A 19,394-nucleotide genomic window follows, 5' to 3' on the forward strand; every position below is an offset into this window, starting at 1 on the left:
TTGGTCCATAACGTAAGTTTTCGTTGCGACATTCAGTCTCACGCCGCACGCACAACGCACAAATATTTTGCAACCCTCAAGACCATGGTTAGAGTGTTTGTCACCCGTCTCCACTTTCTTCCCATACCTGTGTGTCACTGAAGAGAAAAACCATCGATTTGTTCTCTACACCTGACTTCAGCAGCACCTTTTTCAGGTCTTCACGCCATTCAGGAACACCATAATTTTTCGCCAACTCAATCTGGAAACACTCGTATTCGGCCCTGAATAAAAAAAAAACCAGCACATGAGCCCAAGAGGTGAGATTATTATTAAGTCAGAAAGAGAATCTTTTCATTGCCATGAAAATCACAATTGACGGAAGATCTAATTTTTATGCCTGCATAAAGAGCTCTGTTGCATCGCATTCCTGGCCAACTTGATGAACTTAAACACCCGTAGCCGACCTCGTCGCAAACAAATCGATTCACATTACCAAAACCCCTCTTCGTTGCCAACTGGGCTAAACTCAAGTTAATAATAACTCACATGTGGGCTGCAAGCCTTGTCAGGCTCTGACGTCCGCTGCCTCCCACACCCAGAAGTAGAGCGTTACCCAGCGGCTGGCGAATCACACGGCTGATTCGTGACACGTGACGAACTGCGTCAGTAAAGAGCACCAGCTTCATCTGCGCCGTGTTGATTTGATTGTAGTCATCAAGGTACTCTTCCATTATTTTCACCATCTGTCAAAGTAAGCAAGGAGTGTGAGAGGAAACATGACAATGAGAGATCAAGATAAGTAAGAGGCAAAATACAACACTATAAAAAAGATGGTAGATTGTGAGCTCGGTGAAGAAGGTCTGAAATATTATTTGCTCACCTCAATGAATGCCCGGCCTAAAAATTACATGAATACTGTCGTGACGGGATGATAGACATACGGAATCATTTAATCAATAGCTGAAAAGCTGGGAGAACGAGGAACCATCTGCCTGTCTCATAAACCAACCAACTAACTTACCCAGTACCCACAAAATGAAATAAATTGGAAAGCCAATGGAAAGATTGACCCGCCGGTAGATAATCGATATCTACTCGCTACTATTACCTGATAGCAGCACATTTAATTAACCAACAAAATTAGATTCCACCCGTAACTAACCTTTTCAAAACTGGCAACTTCACCATAAATCTTATTCTCAGCACTGGGCACCATAAAATCACCATAAATCATAGTGGAATCTTTGACAACGTCATTCAAAGACGACTCAAACCCAGACGCCATCTTGTCCCGAATCAGATCCACGAACCACTTCCTGTCCTCATCATTGACAAGTCGATCTTGAAACACTCGGCAGTTTTCATGGTACCAAAGCCTCAGCACATCTTCTTTGTTATCAAGTTTCTCCGATTGAGCCATGAGAATTCCTTGGAAAACTTTTGACAAGTCACGCAGGTTAAAGGTGTAGTGGCTCTTGGCTGGGGTGGGCAGTAGCTAGAAAGTGAACGAGCAAGGGTAATTTATGGATTGCACTTGGAATGAGTGTTATAAAACCAAAACCAAAGAAACAACAAAAGTAAGTCTTCTAAGAAGCTATCAAAAATTCTTGCAAACAACTACCAGTGCGCAAAAAACGCGCGTAACCATGTTACGACTGGTTTTAGTTTTAAGCTGTTTGCAACTTTTCTAGGCTAATCAGAGAACGCATTAAACAAAATCAATGTAATACCGCAATATGCTCTAAAAGATTGACTGGTAAGTTTGGTTTGAAACCATACCAAGAATTAAGAAGTCATAGTACCTGTGTGATAACAGTGTTATAAACGGCGATGGTGTTCCGTACCAGACTGTCACAGAGTGTTTCTCTGTCTTCACCTACGTATGAAGCTAAAAGCAACACAAGCCAACTGAATTTCGAGGAGAAATTTCTTGTATCAACTACAAGTAGCAACCTTCTCGGTACTTAAGCTTAAAAAAGGGGCTCAGGTCTTACAGGACAGTATGACTTAACTTATAGTTAACAAGTAAAGTACTTTAAAACATCATTCCACGCCACTCAACAGTACATATCTAAGTCTGTTCTTTAATCTTGGATATTTTGTTCCACAATATCTCCTGACCGAAACTTCTTGTCATTATTCGCAAAGTGCGTTCTCCTTTTTTTTGTACTCCTGATATTGAAGTCGACCATTGTCCCAGAACAGATGTTTACATTTAAATTCACGGTTTATTACCGTCACTCAAAAGCTTTTACAAACGTCCTCGCATTCCTGTCTAACAAACCTCACATAACATTACTTGCTTTTTCCTCTACACTAATCTAACCTGCCAGACCTTTGTTTATATCTGTAAAACAAATAACACCTTGTTAACATGGCTTCTTTCACAGACGGCCCCTCATTTGTGGTGCGAGCGCCTGTAAGTGCTTTACTCACTTTCTCAATGGCGACTGTGATGTTTCTTCATGACAGAGGGAAATTCAGAAGAGTTCTTAACTTCTCTAAATTGGCTGTATAAATCATAAACACTTGGAAACTTGCCTTTCTCCTACCTAACCAATCAGTAACCTATCTTCTGTATAAAAGGAAGTCTGTCCTCTCCATTTTACTCTGGCACAAGTTTGTGTTCCTCGGAGTAGATATTCCATAGGGTGGTTAGACATTAACGGTTGATTTATTTCATACTCTCAACATACAGGATGAGCACAATGTTTGAATAACGTACAAGGATTAAACTGAATTAGATACTAACGGCCGGTTAACAGCGATATTGAGGTTTACCTCGTTGTAAGTAAAGTGACCTTTAGCTTTCTACTATCGTAATACTACAATTGGGTACGAGTTTGCAGGCCATCAAATGAGTGCAAGCAACATGACAGGCAACCTGACTGATAACCTTCCTATTGCAGAAGAGGCTTCACTTGAAATTCCTTACCTATCCAGGACTTGAGAATTGTAGCGAAGATTCGCTGTTTACTCTCATCTTCCAGCTCGGTGAATGACAAATGATTGAAGTGTCTGAGGAATCGAGGTGTGACGGGATTTCTACCACCCCCTGGGGGTCCCATTGCCGCTATAAAGTTTATATCCACCAATTCACGGAAGGTTCCTTAATCAGGAAAAGAGACACAACATAAATTTACGTGCATCCATGCTTCTTCCCAAGGGGTTTCATGCAGCAAACTTATGCATGTAACTGTGACAATGAAGAGGAAAGGGTAAAGAGGCGCGAGCTTCTTCAACACTCACGGATTTCTTGAAGTGATTTTTTTGGTGAGGAGTAGAATTGTCTTCACACTGAATAAAACTAAAAATAATATTTTGAAAAAGAAGAAAACAGAAAAGCAATAAAAGACTAAGAATGAGCAAAGAAGGTGAAGGATAAAGAGGGTCACAAGGGGTTGAAAACAACAAAAATAGAAAAAAATTCCACTTAATGTATTAAAGACGAAGCTCGTTTGAGCCTTATTTAAGCAGCCTTGCAGCATCTACTTCCCTCTCAATTTCTGGTGGAAAATCGGCGGAAATTATAAATTAAAATCAGCTTAATTAAGAAAAGTGAAGGAGTGTCTATGGGATCACAGTAACGTACCAATGGCCTTCCTGTCGTACCAGCCCTTATGATCGCAGTACTGGCGCAGGATTTCTACAGGAGGCTGGGCTCCATACACTTCCAAGGCAGGCATGTTAAGATCGTCGACAAAAAACACGAAGTGTTTCCCCAGTGGAGGACCAAACACACCTTTACGTCTGAAAATAAATACATGCAATTTGAACAATACAGAGAGTAAATGTGGCGTAAGACTACCTACTACAAAATCTGAAGAGCAGGAGACCCACAGTAGATGCCAAAAATGTGCCAACACGAGAAAAACAGGTGGATTTAAGCCTGCGAATTCAGACTTTCTACTCCCGTTTTACTCTGTAGGAAACAATATGTCAACGATCAACCTAAACTGGCAGGTTAGTAACACGGTCTCTTGACAAAAATGCGTCAATAGAAGAAAGCACTCGACACAAGCATAAAGGATTGACGAACTAAAGTTGAAAATTATCGAAGGGAAACGAACATTTAAGCAAGAGATGATAACACGAGAACAAACAGGAAGATGATGTCAGATACGCGACGGTATTCTGACGTTTTAACGTTGTTTAAACAGTACATAACTCGGGTATCTTTTGCGTCACAACTAAACGAACAGTCTCACCTCTTGTCCAGTTTGCTGTCTATAATATCTTGCGTTTGATTAGCAGATGTTCGAGCAGAAAAATTCAAGAAATGCGACAGGAACTCTTTAGGCATGTCGTTCAGAAGTTTGTTGGCTATACAAAGAGTCTTACCAGAGCCAGTTGGTCCAACACTCATCACCTGTGGAAGCAATGAAGTTCTCAAACCTCGTAGCAATTTCCTTGACCCTTTAACTCCCAGAAGTGATTGACATGTAACTTCTCAATATAATATCAATACGTTATTTATCGAACAGGTTGTGAGAATACTCAAACTTATCAGGTAGAAGTTGTTAATTGTCTTGATTTCATATCAAATTCTTGTAACTTATTTTCAAGGAGATGCGTAGCAGCTAAAGGAGAAAAATAAACTTTGAGATCTTGGGAGTTTAAGTGTTAAGAGACTAACGTCCATGGCTAGAAACAGGTGAGAGATAATTTAATCTTAACAACACTGTTTCTGTCTTAGTATTGTTGCCGTTACCGTCCTTAATTGACTTTGTTTTTGTCTTAGCTGTTATTTCTCTTTTAAATGTTCGATTAAGTCTCAAATGCCAGATTATTATCTGTATTTAAAGAGATCAAGGCAACAAAGTGGTCTTCGGTTGGATGGGACCAAAGAGGATTGGATGAGCAGTGTTCGCGTTGTCTCAGTATTTCGAGACACAGACTAATGGAGACAATACCCTCCTCGTGACATGATGGTCTTCTCTCGTCAGTTGTTTGCTTAACATGGTATCGTTTAATAGTCCAGCCTCTAATCTCACGGCACAGTAGCGTACATAGATATGGATACCTTCTTGTTGTTTGTTAGCAGCGTTTCTAGCAAAAATGAACCTCTGACCAAGTCCATGGTGGGTATGATGATATCGGAGAAGTTCATCTCCGGTGGAATGTCAGGCATGGATATGTTAGCCATCCAGTTTACCCACTTCACCTGTAACACAAATACATAATGATTTAGAACAGTAGCGTTGCCGTCATCGAAAGGAAACGAAAAGTGGGAAGCATATGTTCATGAAACTTGCGAGGATTGAATGACAAAACGAAAATTAAAATCCTTTAAGTGGAAATATCAACTTTTCATGAGAAATCGAACAATACATTCCAATACTTCCTTGCGATTTTCCCAAGTCAAAGTTAGTTAGTTTTAGAGGAACATTTCTTTTCCATCACTAAAACGTTACGATTTTCCTAAACGGTCACAAACGGCAGGTGCCATCGACGCAACAATTCTCATACAGAAAGGATTTGTACATTTCAAAATATATCGAGAATGTTCTTATGCACTTTCTTTCTTCACCACCCCTCCCCTCTTGAAAAGATGCATAAAACACCCTCACCTCCCCTGCATGTTCCTCCTCATCGTCATCATCCTTGCTGTGCTTTCGACTGACTCCACCATCCTCTAGTGCGTAATCGTATACCAGACCGTCACGTGGAAACATCATAGTAATCTGGAATTGTAAGAATTACACTAGGTTACTTTATTCCACCCACGACGGATGACGTCTATCTACTCTATCAGTACCCAGATGCAATTCCCTGTGTTTCAAGAGTGCGAAGTAAGGTTAGTCAAAAGAGAATCGAGCTCAAGACATGTTAAAGAAATGATGAGCTTCTCTGTGAAGTACATATATTTTATTGGAAATCACCTTCTCGTCATCCATTTTCTTCCTCAGATATTCACTAAATTTCTTCCTTCCGTCTCCATCGCATGTTCCTCCAACGGACCAGACAAGAGCAAAGATGAACCAGGGTTCAATCAGGGTTTCGGCCAAAGCAATGTGCTCTGAACGAATCGTCTCTCCCTGATGAGGTAAAATCAAATGTTCTTATTAATTCTATTTGACAAAGACTGTATATAAGCCACAGACTTAAACTAACAGCAAAATTGAAAAAAAGCATTGAATTGAACTAACGTTATGAAGGTACTTCTAAGAAATAAAGAAAAAGCTAACTCTGACTTAGAATTCGCGTCTGAGATCTTGAAAAACGCTGTATCGCTGGCATTTTGTCAACAATCTAACAAAACGTGCTTCACAATAAAATGCGTATTTTATTTATCTTACCTCTTTAGGGACAAATGGAGCAAAGAAGCAATCCAGAATACGCATCAGGCTGGATGTTAGATTACTGTTGACAGTCGGTACAAACTCTTTTGTGTTACTTCTCATAAACTTCAGTGAATCCTGAAAATGATTCAAGTGCAACGTTCAGGCGTCAAGATCTTCGCAGTAATATAAACTTAATATTATTGTCAGGAAAGTCAGATTTACAATGACTGAAATGAGCTAAGAAACTGATAACGTAAACGTACTTGTTAACATAGAGGTAGCGCATTTTCAATTATATTTCATACGATTCAGCTTTCCCCTTGAACTAACTCTATTAAATTGCTAGCGATCGTAGGAAGAACTCGTACCTCTAAGAATCTATCAAAGAGTGACTGTAACTTGTCCTTATGATCAAAGATAGCGTCTGGCAAAGTTTTCAAATAGCAGTTCACGAAAGGCTTGAGGCCCAAGATGCTAGGCTCCAAGTACACCATACCACAACGGCTAACAGTGGCTGGGGAGGCAACAGCAAGGTCCTGGACTTCGAACATCATCGTCATTGCCTGTGAGAAGAACCGAATAATTTTTTAACAAATTCCCTGAGGTGACCAACGGGAAACTTCTCCTCCTCTACGGGTAGAGTGTTCCCTTGACATTAAGGCAAATTCTTCTACTAAATTCAAAAGTAAATGAATAGAAGCTTAAAGGGCGAATCACCTATCATATCATTGGATATCAAGGGAAAAATCGTGAAAATAATTGACTTGCCAAGCAACTCCGACAACGTCCGATCAGCTCAATGATGAGGACCTATACAAGATTAAAAAGTCGAATTCTATGCTTACCTCAGTTAGTTTGATGATTTCTCCACTCGTAAGACAAAGTTTTTTGTTATCATCAAGCACAGTGTTCATGTTTTCAATCCACACGGCGTCTACAGGCCCGTCAAACAGGTACCATTTCTTGTCACTAGTTGTGCTTGAGCTGCCAACCCGAATCATGGAAGACAAGATACCATCCGTCCTAGACATTCAGGAGGAAAGTAACAGGTAAAATAGGAAATAAAAATTACCGCCAGGGCATGCCAATTCACAGTAACGGTAGATGCTTCATCAATGTAGCCATCACTCATAGAAAAGTGAGATGTACTAGCAAAAGTCTGTGGATATGATAGGAAAACAGACGGTCGAGTTTCACCCACTTACCATTCATGAGTCAACAAATCAAATTCTCCGTACAGCTGTCCCATAGTGATAGATTTAGGATTCAGCACAAACGTGTGAACCTCTTCATACGGGGTCCCTGCTGGTGAATCTTTACCTTTAAGCGACGTCAGAGCTTTCTGAAGCACTTCGTAGCACTACAGAAACCATTGAACAAAAGGCATAATACGAATAAAAATGTATTACATATTTTTTCTTCTAAACGATTCAGTTTCCACATTTAGGTAAGTTCGAAAAGCTTAAACTTAACTGATCATTTTCACAATTGCGGTAATATATATTTCATATATTTTTCGGTAATTTGCTTTAAAAAAATAAAAATGTTTCAATTTTCTATGGGATTATCGGAGCAATAAAATAGGTTTTTGATCAATCAGGGCGCTCGTAGTATCTCCGTTAGTTTGTCAAATCAATTAGACGCACTCTGAAGGAATTGCTGAAGCATCTCAACTTAACTAAAACAGCCAGTCTCAGCTTGACTTATGGATAAGAAGAACGAGTAAATTAAGAGTTCAGAATCTCGTTCAGGTAACAAGAAAGCAAAGATTATACGTGCTGCAAACTCACCCTTGTTTTCCCTGATCCAGTAGGACCCACTAACATGAGCCCATGCCTGACCACTGTTGTCTCGTACAGCTGGATGCACTTGGTCACAAATCCATCCACATCTTCAAGTCCCATTTTCAGGCACGTCTTACGGATGGAATCTTCCAGATCACCATAGTCAATAGGTTGTTCTCTGTGGAAAAACGTTTAATAAAATATTCACTTCAACAAACTAGAACAATGATAAATTCATCAAAGCCTCCAGAGCTGCTTCCTATAGCTTTACAACGTGCAATGACGACTTTCTCAAGACTAAAAGCACAACTTCATTATCATGCGTGATGTTACTCATGCTATGGACAGGCTCACTTACGGCTTTCGTGCAGTTTTTTCGCGGGAATTAAACTAAATGGCATCACTCCTGAAGTTTTTGTCTTCAATTTCCCTCTCATGATCACTTTTAGTTTATTACTTACTTGACTTTAGGGAACAAGTCAGAAACAATGCCACGGAACAATTTCAAATCATCTTGCAAAAACTTCGGCACATTCACATCTCGTATAGCACGCAGTACAATAAGTTCCTGGACGGAGATAGCAATAGAACAACATGATCAAAATAAGACCTATTCAGCATTAACTGCTTGAGGGAACACCTTGGAAGAGCAAATAATTAAAAAAAAAAATTTAAAAACTCTAGTTGAGCTAAATCAAACTATACCTCGCTCATCTCTGGATTTTCTCTTTTGAGGTTTCCAGCGGCTGATATGACAGTCTTTACAGCTCGCATACCAAAGTCGTAGTGATCCTAGGAAAGGTAACAGAGAACTTGTAGAACTATTGATCCAAAAGAAAAGCTGTACTGTTGGATAACACTTTACTCGACACCTTAACAAAACGCCTTTCCCTCTTGCCTTTATATTTGATATGAAAATTGCATTATGGAGAAATTTCATTATTATCCTGTCAGCCTACACATGTACGAATAGCAAAGATAAAGTAGATTAAATTTCTCCACAAACCTGAGAACTGAGTTGTTCCGATGACAACTTGAATGTTGTGGTAATTTTTTTCGCCAAAGCTTTCGCTTCCGAAAAGCCAAATGAGAAAAGACTGATCTCAGCGATCAGCGCGTAATCTGGAACCATCATGGCCACAGGACGGAATAAAGCCTGAGAAACAATGAAAAAATCAAACTTGCACATGAAATATATGCAGTGAAATCACTTTCATTAGATGGTGCTCTATCAAATTCTGTAAATTGTCTTTAAAACTAAGGGACTAGATTATCTAATCGTAAAATTCATTAAAAAGTCATAGCTTCCCCACGGTAAGCATAACACGTTATCTAACTCGAGTGACTTGTCATCTACAACTCTTTTCTGTAGCTGAGGTTTGTTTGCACACTTTTCAAATGACTTTTATTAAAAGGGAGTCTCTAAAGCTTGACAATTAATCCAAAGATGATATTCTGTTAACGCACTGCTCTCTTAAGCAGTGGAAGAGAGTACGAGTACGTTCTGCCTGTCGCTCGCTGTGTTTGGTTGACAAACTTACCTTCAAATTATCCGGAAGCTCTGTTCTTCCAGCATATCCAGGATTCATTGTAATGAACACAGCACATGAGGGCTTCAGTGCCAGCTCAACACCTTCAAACATGAAGCGTTCAGCCTACAAGTACATCAGACAGTGGAAAAATCTTTCAACTTAGTTTCAATTTCAGAGGGAGCTACAAGTGAGTGGCGTTTAAACCTTTGTTTTAAAAAAAATCTTTGGCATATGCACAGGTGTACTGGTTTTAATTCAGAAAGTTGTATACAAACCCTCGCTTCCAAAGCTTGTTGGATGGTGGAAATCTGTTGTGCTACCACAGACAATACTTCAACGTCTATACGATTGAACTCATCAAAGCAGGCCCAAGCACCGGCGCTAGAAAACAAAACGTAACAATGTTAGGAGACTTTTTGAATTACGACATTAACTGGTAAAAAAACCACATTAACACAGTGTTTACTCCAAGAGAGAAAGGGCAGACTTTCTGTCTGATTAAAACCTCCACCTGTAACACATTAAAAAGTAACACTTGTGAATTTTAAGAATTAGCTGTATACCTGGCCAAACCCTTGAAGAACTTGCCCATGGCCATGAAATCCAGTTGATCAGAGCAGTTGAACACAACACACTGAACTGCCATGGCTTTACCTAAATCCTGTTGAAAATATTAAAGCAAAGAATTTAGACCAAGTTGTCATTGTAATAAACTTGCCTTAAACAGCTCTCTAAGCGACTTCTTCGGCTTGTTCTTAAACATGAAGCGGGTATGCGACCGATAAGTGTAAAGTCATTGTTCTATTCAGAAGAATCATCTAGTACAGTTCCATCAGCCTATGTGTCTAAAACCTCCCATTATTTATGTCATAAGGTGGGGCCTTGTGTCAATATAAAACTGCCTAACTTTATCCCAGATATCTTCAGTCTCACATCGTTACGCTTCCCCTCCAAAGTGATGAAGATGACGAGACTCTGATCATAAAAAACAAAAATCACATTAATGTCGATACCAAGATTAATTTTGCTAAAAACCTTTGTGGTCTCTGTCTTTCCCGTTCCAGCAGGACCAGCGGGTGCCCCTCCGAATTTCAGATGCAAAGCTCCAGTGAGAGTTAAATAACAGCGATCTGTCAGGGGGGTGATGACCAACCGACCTGTATTCCCTAGGTACTCGTAGCCATAGTCGAACTGTGCATTGACCGCGCGAATGATCATGTCGTCTTCCCAGTAATACCTAAAAAGTTACATGAATAAGCGCCCAAGTCTCCGTTAAGAACTACAGGTGTACTATAGCTATGTAGCTGAAATATATCTTGATTGCTTGAGTCCGTAAAGATAGGTAAAGCTGGTGGTTGGAATCTTTTTATTCAAAAGATCAATTCTACTGAGGAAGACTAGGTGGCGTGCGTGTTCCTAACCCTATAGTGAAATGTAAAGAGGTCAAGTCTAATAAAATAACTTCAGGTCACAGTCACGGCCAGCCGATGAAGCCCACAATACTTATCCAACTATCCTTTCATGAATAGCCATCTCTGTGGAGGTTCGTAGAAAAGCGGAGTCATTTCGAAGGGTACTAAAAATTGCAAAATCAGTTTCAAAAGTAACTGTAGTCAAATTCAGACATGCCTCAACTGGCTTATCCACTCAAAGTCATTCACGTTCTTGACTTTCTCCGAGATCATCTTTGCTACCACATCGCAAGCATGAACCTAAAAGTAAAATAATTAAAAACTTATAACACGGTGAAGAAGACTATGTGCGGTTCATCCCTGGTATTACAGTAGCTGTACATGACAGTTGTCACTTTCGGGACAGCTCAAGAACTGGCTTTTCATGCGATATAGTGAGGGGAAAAAATGCACACACACACACACACACAATTTGAAAAGGTGGTGAAAAAACTACTCTAAGTCTCACCTCAATCACGATAAGAGCCCCAAGAATCATCCGTGCAAGCTTACTGAGGTTTCCTCTCACCAGAGTTACGAGATCGTTGAGCTGATGGTTAAAAGCAATAACTTTATGACTAGTGAATACTAGTAATCGCCTGTAATTCTTTTTTCATATGAGTCTGTTGAACAAACCCAGTCGTTGAGGCCTTTTTTTCTTATTGATTTGTCTTCAATACACCTTTTAAAAAATTCTGCTGAGCATTTGGCTAAAGCGTGGCTATAGGATGCCTGAGATTAATCATGCTCGGTGTAGTCAGCACCACATACGGAACTTTTCTTAATAAAAAGATGATAAGACAAAAAATTAATTTTTTGGATACTTACTTGAGCCATTAATGCCTTATAGAGCTCGTCTATCCTGTTCTCTATCAATGCTTCTGATACCTCTTTGGTCCAGTGAGTCTGAGCTCCAGCGATAACTACCTGCCCTGGCCACTGTAACACCCACTCGGTGCGAGGAGTCTGTCATACAACACAAACCAAGAGTCATACGCAGTAATAACACTGTAACGCTTTGCTCGAGAAGCCTGTCACACAGCAAAAAATATTGTCATAACTTATCCAAAACTGATGCAAACTAAGGCCGTAATCTGATGCAAACTAAGGCCGTAATCTGATGCAAACTGAGGCGTAATCGACCGATTCCCTTCCATAAATACGAACGTTAAATACGAATATTACAACGACTCAATCGTCCGGCCGGCTGCATACATAATACTAAATGACAGTTACCTCTGGATACACTGTTAAGGCTCTGTGTAAAATCTCTCGCAAACTCCCTCTCATAGTGTTCTCCACTTCCAGCAGCCAATCCTCCACATTTCCTGTCGGGTACAGACTGTTGCTGAATGGAACACGTTCTCCCTCGCCGGAGAACATGGAAGAAATGCGCAAGTCTTCCTCGAATGAAAGCTACAAAGCACAGGACATAAGAATTTCCTGATTTAGTCTAAGAGTTTGCTGTTCTATGGTTGTACAGTTAAATGGAAAATATGCTTTGAACTTAACATTTTGTAAAAGCTGAACGGGAAGGTAAGTCAGTTTCAAGCTCAACAAATTAAGTTTACTTCAAGTGCATGCCACGTGTGATACACAGCAGAAATCACAGAACGTTTACATTACTTTTCTTTACACTTATTAACTTGGTAATGAAGGAAGGAACTCCTAAAACAAGCAGTAATAATCGTAGCATGACCCACCTTGGCAATATTCTCGAAGCACTTGCGCAGATGAGGTTGAACAGCAGTAGGATCTTTCGTCTGAGACAAAATTTCGAGAAGTTCGTCATCGGATAGGAAGTAGAATCTGGGAAAAGCTGAACGTTTTGTCTCCAGGTATTCACTGAGTCCTTTTTGAACCTAAAGTTAAAATGATATGTTAATTTAATGAACGGCTAAAGAGTTCTGTACTAGACTTTGCTTTTGCAAGCAGGACCGTTGAATACACGAAGATTTCCCTTTCTTACCTGTTCTAACAGCTTGTTGCATTCACGAAGACTCTCCAGAAGTCTGGCATCTGGGCACAGAGAGATGACCTGAAATCACACCGGGAAGTAGTTTCAATTAGCGCTGCGTTGTTTTGATTATTTTCCTGACGAACGCAATTCGAACTGGATGTTTATAGATTGAAACACTTAAACACTTGACTAAAACTGTTATTTCTCTGACCTGTGGGTTTCCCTTAGCACCGTTCATCACTTTCCTCCATATCCTCTCCATGGTCTGATACCTCTTGCTTTCAACTGGCAACTGTCGGTTGATGTCCTCTGAACTGAAGATGGGCTCCAGATACAGCCACTGGCGCTGACACTGTAACCACTCGTCCATAACATCCTGTGTCATCACCAGCTTGCTCTCCCAGGTGGTGATTCGCTCCTCGAAAGGCTTCTTGTACGGTGAAAACGACATACTCTGAGCCATCACAATGTGGTCGTCCAATAGCTGAGAGCAGTCGTTGCTGACTTTCATGATAAACGTGCCTGTTTCCTTATAAGGCATGACCTCCAGCATGACTGGCTTCCATTCGGACTCCATCTTGTCGAGCGCCTAATTAGAAAAACGGTTCAATGTCAAGGTTAACAGATAGTATTTTGTAGCTGAATCACAAATCATAACAACGTTCTCTATTTCTTTTTTAACATTAAAATGATGTATAATGAACGATACTAGTCTTAAAACCGATATTGAGATATGTATGAACTTTAAAAAGTTAGAACTGTCATATGTCTACCTGTTCAATGGAGTATTCTTTACCAGCGATCTCAGCTACTTTAGCAATAACCTCAATGTGATCTTGTAGCTTCATCTCTAGACACTTTGTAAACGTCAGCTGTGCATTTGCCACGATTGGAAAACCAAGCTCTTTGGATAACTGAGTAATAAAGACAGTAATTATTACAACTAGATCATGAGCTTTCGTATCAGACAGAAATATGTCTGTAATTTAATTCTCTACATCAGAAAAAAGGGATAATGGAAAAATATTCATCAAATTTGAACACTCGTTTTAAATGAACTTTTCATCGTTGTTACAAAAAACGGTAAATGAAACGCATAATAATAAGTCGTCAAAAGTGATCCGTAAAATGAGTCTCTGTGTTGACGACGGAGAAAGTATCGATCGCAGTTACTTTTGTTACAAGCAACATTTTCTCCTAATTACGGACGCGAAATGGGTTCATCAAAACATGTTTTAAAATGTTTAATCATAGAATAGAGTATAAGAGTGTTGACATCATCAGGTGGAAAGACTGGCTATAAAATGCTTTATTCGTATCACTAACAAGAGTAGAGCCGAGTTCCTTGGACAACTGTGAATAGAAAAGATAATAACTGAACTGGTTATGTAATATCATACACTATCAGACCCATTGCTTGTAGCAATAGTGTCCCACAGTGTTGGAGACAGGAAGAATTATCGCAAAATTGTTCTGCTCCATTGAAATCCCACCTCTAAAACTAAACGAACAGTTTTAGTAACTGCGAAATTTCCCCGTTATCAAAACGCAGATTGAACCAAACACAAAACACGTCTGCAGTAAAGCATGTGCTGCGAAATTCTGTGGCAAATCATAATGTAGGAAAGAGTATTATATAAGTTTATAAGAAGTGGCGATTTAACGACTACTTTTCTTTTTTTTTTTTCCAGTTTTCGTGCTGCAAATGAACTACTTCCAGCATAAGAGGGTGAGCCTCTCTTTGCGTGAGAATGGCGGACATTTAGGTAGAAATGTTACATTCATCTCACCTGTTCCCAATGCCTGCTTCGCATTCCAGGATTTCTTAAGCCTTGGATGAGTGGAATGTACGGCTTAAAGTTCTCAATCTTTTCCTTTACTTCCATGGCAACTTCTTGGCAAGCAGGGATCTCTTTGAAATGTTTGACGCACTTGAAGATCGTCTTGAACGCATTACTCACATTCTGTTCCAGTTGTTCGGCGTCGATTGTTGTAAGTGGATCGTTCATCCAGCTGTCGTACCATTTCTGCCAGTCGGAAGCTGTAAGCCACATATTTTTAAAAGGCTCGAAGTCTTTGATCAAACGGCCAAGCTTATCGTACTGTTGAGAGTTACATAGATGTACAAGTTAGTAGCACGTACAGGCGACGATTCGTGCGCGCGTGTGGAGGGTTTGTAAGAGTTTTAAGCTTTTAAAACCTATTCCCCTCTTTCCCAAGAGGAACATAATCTGACAGTGTTTCAGTTTAGTGACTGTGCATGTGTTATGGAACCGCATAACACCCAACTACCAGTCGCATGAGTGGTTTTTATCTTAGTCAGGTTCCAAACTGTTGACTGTGGCCAACGGCTACAGTACGTGTATGTTAATTTTATTGAATCACAAGACAAGGGTAAATACGAGTCTCAGTGAATACTCAGACCTTAGCTATTCAGTCAGGTTTATCAGTCTGATAAATGTTCTAAAACTGAAGTAAAGAACAACCCTTTAACGAGCTGGGCTGAAGTCCATATGTGGCAAGCGTCCTTCTTAACACTATAATCAGCAGTATCAAAGTATCTTGTGCGAAAAAGGAGTAAGACATGAGGTAAAATATGCCATTTTCCTCACTCTGTCTCCCCACAGGAAACTTTAATATAAATGTGAAGAATTTTCACAACGAGAAGATATAATAAAAATATTGGTAATATTGAGTTATAAAATTAGTATAGAACTTTAAACTCTAAACTCTAAACTCTGATCAGTGGTAACCTCAGTAATGAAATGTATTATTGAGGAAGATAAGAGCGAATAGAAAAGTATACTAAGAAGATGCTTGTGAGAATAATACAAGACTGAAGGAGGAAGGGGGTCGAGCAATATGGCGATCGGAGTACTGAGCACTCGCTCTCTAAGAAAATGCACATGCTATGCAGTGTAACACGTTGGTTGAAAAAAATGATCTTTTCGCGGAATGTGGAAAGTGAATTGGTATTTGCATTTTATGGCGTCGTAATTCGCGTACGTGTACTCATTGGTCACGTGATATCTAGCTACCTGGAAACTTTGTTGTGTGAAGCACTGAAAACAAAGAAACAAACAAACAAGCGAACCGTGACTTACAGATGTGACAGGAAGCCCAAACAGCCTCTCTCTGTTGTTGTAGGTGGTGGCAAGCGTCTGGCATTCCTTGAGCTGTTTAGTCAGACGTCGCACTTCATTCGCCACCTCATGTGATTTACTGAGATCCGTGTGAGCAGCAAATCCTGCTACAGCCATATTCAGCGAATCCAGTCTGTCTTGGAAGGTGTTCTGATCTGCTAACAGATTCTTCTGGAATCTCTCCTCGTCTGCTTCAAGGTTTGCTTCTGTCGCCTCCATCTGCAGCTGGATTTTATGAGGCCAGCCGATACAAGTCCACCTGGAAGAGAAAACATAGCAATTAAATAAGGCCATTCTTACCGCCCTATGAAAATACGTACTCAAAGAGAATATTACATACAATTAAAAGAACTCCTCAGGCCCTTGAGGTGAGAGTAACTCGAGAGTCTTTGAGAGGGAGCTTATTCATCCCGACTTTCACGAGTGCAAGTGGGTGCAAGAGCAAATCCTCTCATAGAGGAAAGAGCAATGGAAGATACGCGTAAGGGTAAAGGTGTATGGGCGCTCTTTGGTTCAGCTTAAGAATACTTACTTGGCATTAAAATCCTCCGCTGAGATATTGTAATTAAATTCCTCAATCAGTTCGTAGTCGATCATGGCCTTATCGATCAGTTCCTGATTCTTCTTCAGCTGTTCTGGAATCTGCTTCATATACTCTCTTTGTTCTGCTAGTTCTTCAATGCTGTTTGGTTTGTCGTACAACTGTCGTGCAATAGTCTTGAACTCCTCACAGACCTGGACAACAAAATTGACTCACTGGATTATTTGTTTGTTGGCTTGATAGCAGGTTAAGTAAGGTTCTTAATGAACAGGTGAAAAGTGCCAGCACGATCGTCGATAAAGGTCTACACCCAATAGACGAAAAAATCGCCGTTAGTACTTGTACATGTGATATACAATCCTAGGTGACCAAATTGAGCGTGTAAATTTAAACTTGACCAACTCAAGGTAAAGGGGACACCTTTGCCCTTCTATGCTGAGAACCAAATCCCCGAATAATCGCTTTGATTCTTTGGCTTAAATTATAACATAACATACACAACAACCAGAATCATAAAATGTAAACAAAATGGGTATCTAAGTGTTCGTACGTAACGGTATGCTAGTTGCCGAAGACTTCGGTTTGTATTGCAACAGCAACGAGACTAATTATGTAATGAGCTCGGCTTCTTGAGGTAATTTTATGAGTGGGCGAGTTGGCGTGGGCGAGCTGGTTCGTGGGCGACTTGATCGGATACCTTTCATCGACAGACAGTAAAGACGCCGAAGGTTATGTGATTTTGTTGGTAAAATAGCGTGAGTTTGTTTCAGTCGACGGTTATGGTGTCTTTAAGTACATCTTGTCTTACATCTGCTGTTTGTTCTTATAATTTATTTAAAAGAAAAAACAAGTTAACATCGGCTCTTTGACGAAAAGGTAGGTAATAACCAAAAAAGAATTGCCCAGACTGAAAAGTGACAAGTGAATGTAACCCACCATATCTGCTTGTTTACGAAGTTTCTTGGCCAGCAGTTCAATAACAGCATTAGCCAGAGCTTTTCGTTTCTTTGCAAGCGCCTGTCTGACTCCTTCCGTAGAGATCCAGTACGGACCAATCACGATGCTCGATGGTAGAGAGTTCTCCAAAGCCTCTTTATCTTTGAGATGTCGTTCAATCTCTTGTTTCACTTCTGATGCAGATCGTTCTTGTGAATCGTATTCCCTGCAAAAATTTGAGTGTAACAAAGTCAGCAAAGCTCAGAGAGTAGCCTTTCCGTTGAAAACTTGTCTGTACGTTTTAGTGGCCCTCGTTTTCGTACATGTAGGCCATTACAAAAGATGTGGTCTGAACCAGGGAGCAACCAACAAAGATCATCAAAATGTTTCTGTAAGAGTCATAGCCAATCTACCCACGAAATGTTTTCATCTTTCATTTTTTTCCCCGAACTACCATTATTCAGACAATCACACTACACAATCAACCGGAGACCAATACACAGATACATGTACATCTCCGGTAAGTAATATAAAATTTTAACTTTATACAACAACTGAAACTTGTACATGTATATATTTTTTTTCAATCAAAGCTTGAGTGAGCACCACTTTGAGAGTTGAACATCTACATGTACAACCATTGGTTACCACACTGCCGAGGCTCTATAATTGATTAGGGTGTGTATTGTACATTCTATATCATACACTTGAACTAGTCCCAGGGCACAGGTTCTGGATTCGCTCAGTCATACTGAAATGTACCGTTGACATGCAATTTATAGAGACCAAGCCAGAAGCACATAACTGCAAAACGTGCGAAGGTTTTGCGTGCGCGTTGGCCATCTGCTTTTGGACCAAGCATAACTCATATTTTCCTATAATATGGGAAAAGTTACCCACTTTAGAAACCTTTAAATGAAGCTACAAAGTTGTACATGTAGCCTGAAGAACGAGCGGATTAGCGGGGCTGAAGCGTGATACACGACCGCGCGTAAAGCGCGAGACAAAGATCTTCTTTACCTCGCGCTTCGAGTGTGCATTCATGTATCGCGCTTCGGCCCCGCTAATCCGCCAGCTCTGCAGGCTACTGTTCATGTATCTGCATCTCCCATGTGCTGTATCCTGCAGTTTAAAACAAAGCTACTCACCCTAGATATTGATTTATATCCATATTGTACAGCTCCAAGTACTGTTCATATTGCTTGGCATAAGCTCTCAGTGGAATAAGTGACTTTTTGATCGCCTGTCGTACAGTTTCTCTTAGTTTCACCACCTCTGGTTCATTCTCACCAACAGACTCAAGCAGAGGTGTTCCACTCCAGAATAAGCCTTCAATCACCATCTTCTCCAGTTGTGGGACATTCTTTGTACATGTGATGCCCTTGTCGAACAGTGCAATCACCACACGGCCAAAGCTCTCCAGATCAGTGTTGTACTGAACTCCTGTCTTCTCCATTGTTAGGTCCAGCATGAACAAGGCATTCTTTTTAGGTCTGATTGTTATTTGAAGAAGGATCATTAGTTTTCCTTGATTAGAGTTTCAGCTCTTTGACATTATGAAGTACCATTACATGCTTCATTCCTACTTTTATTGAGAAAACTCAGTGCCTCTGCTCACCCAAAAAACAATATATCAGACAATTATACAAAAACAAGTACACATAGTAGATCTTTTCAAAGGTGCCACCATGTTACACAACATGGAACTTCCATGAGAATTATTGAAAGGAACATTTACAATTATCATCACTTTATCACAACAGAAACATAAAAAGTTCATT

At 40.1% G+C, this 19,394-nt stretch overlaps 1 protein-coding gene across 2 annotated transcripts in view; it reads right to left on the minus strand.

Annotated features, from left to right (window-relative positions):
• LOC113669167 (dynein axonemal heavy chain 1) overlaps positions 1-19,394 on the minus strand; it is a 47,165-nt gene that overhangs the window by 22,476 nt on the left and 5,295 nt on the right. Inside the window, exons 10-45 of one of the 2 annotated variants that reach the window (XM_089197242.1) lie at positions 18,762-19,106; positions 17,614-17,839; positions 16,669-16,871; positions 16,098-16,395; positions 14,784-15,095; positions 13,767-13,907; positions 13,205-13,582; positions 13,003-13,071; positions 12,737-12,895; positions 12,270-12,449; positions 11,862-11,999; positions 11,503-11,583; positions 11,212-11,294; positions 10,618-10,819; positions 10,146-10,243; positions 9,858-9,963; positions 9,592-9,705; positions 9,057-9,206; positions 8,756-8,842; positions 8,512-8,618; positions 8,057-8,228; positions 7,472-7,626; positions 7,112-7,289; positions 6,635-6,829; positions 6,282-6,401; positions 5,865-6,020; positions 5,553-5,666; positions 5,006-5,146; positions 4,191-4,351; positions 3,575-3,732; positions 2,918-3,091; positions 2,309-2,329; positions 1,785-1,870; positions 1,145-1,477; positions 529-725; positions 128-263 (exon numbers count right to left, since the gene is read on the minus strand). In XM_089197242.1, the coding sequence (XP_089053368.1) occupies positions 128-263; positions 529-725; positions 1,145-1,477; positions 1,785-1,870; positions 2,309-2,329; positions 2,918-3,091; positions 3,575-3,732; positions 4,191-4,351; positions 5,006-5,146; positions 5,553-5,666; positions 5,865-6,020; positions 6,282-6,401; positions 6,635-6,829; positions 7,112-7,289; positions 7,472-7,626; positions 8,057-8,228; positions 8,512-8,618; positions 8,756-8,842; positions 9,057-9,206; positions 9,592-9,705; positions 9,858-9,963; positions 10,146-10,243; positions 10,618-10,819; positions 11,212-11,294; positions 11,503-11,583; positions 11,862-11,999; positions 12,270-12,449; positions 12,737-12,895; positions 13,003-13,071; positions 13,205-13,582; positions 13,767-13,907; positions 14,784-15,095; positions 16,098-16,395; positions 16,669-16,871; positions 17,614-17,839; positions 18,762-19,106 (5,974 nt within the window). The remainder of the gene's footprint in view (positions 1-127; positions 264-528; positions 726-1,144; positions 1,478-1,784; positions 1,871-2,308; positions 2,330-2,917; positions 3,092-3,574; positions 3,733-4,190; positions 4,352-5,005; positions 5,147-5,552; positions 5,667-5,864; positions 6,021-6,281; positions 6,402-6,634; positions 6,830-7,111; positions 7,290-7,471; positions 7,627-8,056; positions 8,229-8,511; positions 8,619-8,755; positions 8,843-9,056; positions 9,207-9,591; positions 9,706-9,857; positions 9,964-10,145; positions 10,244-10,617; positions 10,820-11,211; positions 11,295-11,502; positions 11,584-11,861; positions 12,000-12,269; positions 12,450-12,736; positions 12,896-13,002; positions 13,072-13,204; positions 13,583-13,766; positions 13,908-14,783; positions 15,096-16,097; positions 16,396-16,668; positions 16,872-17,613; positions 17,840-18,761; positions 19,107-19,394) is intronic. The other variant, XM_027185171.2, reaches the window with a different exon arrangement.

Source organism: Pocillopora damicornis, chromosome 2 (genome assembly GCF_964200805.1).
Source record: "Pocillopora damicornis chromosome 2, jaPocDami1.2, whole genome shotgun sequence".
Classification (NCBI taxonomy): domain Eukaryota; kingdom Metazoa; phylum Cnidaria; class Anthozoa; order Scleractinia; family Pocilloporidae; genus Pocillopora; species Pocillopora damicornis.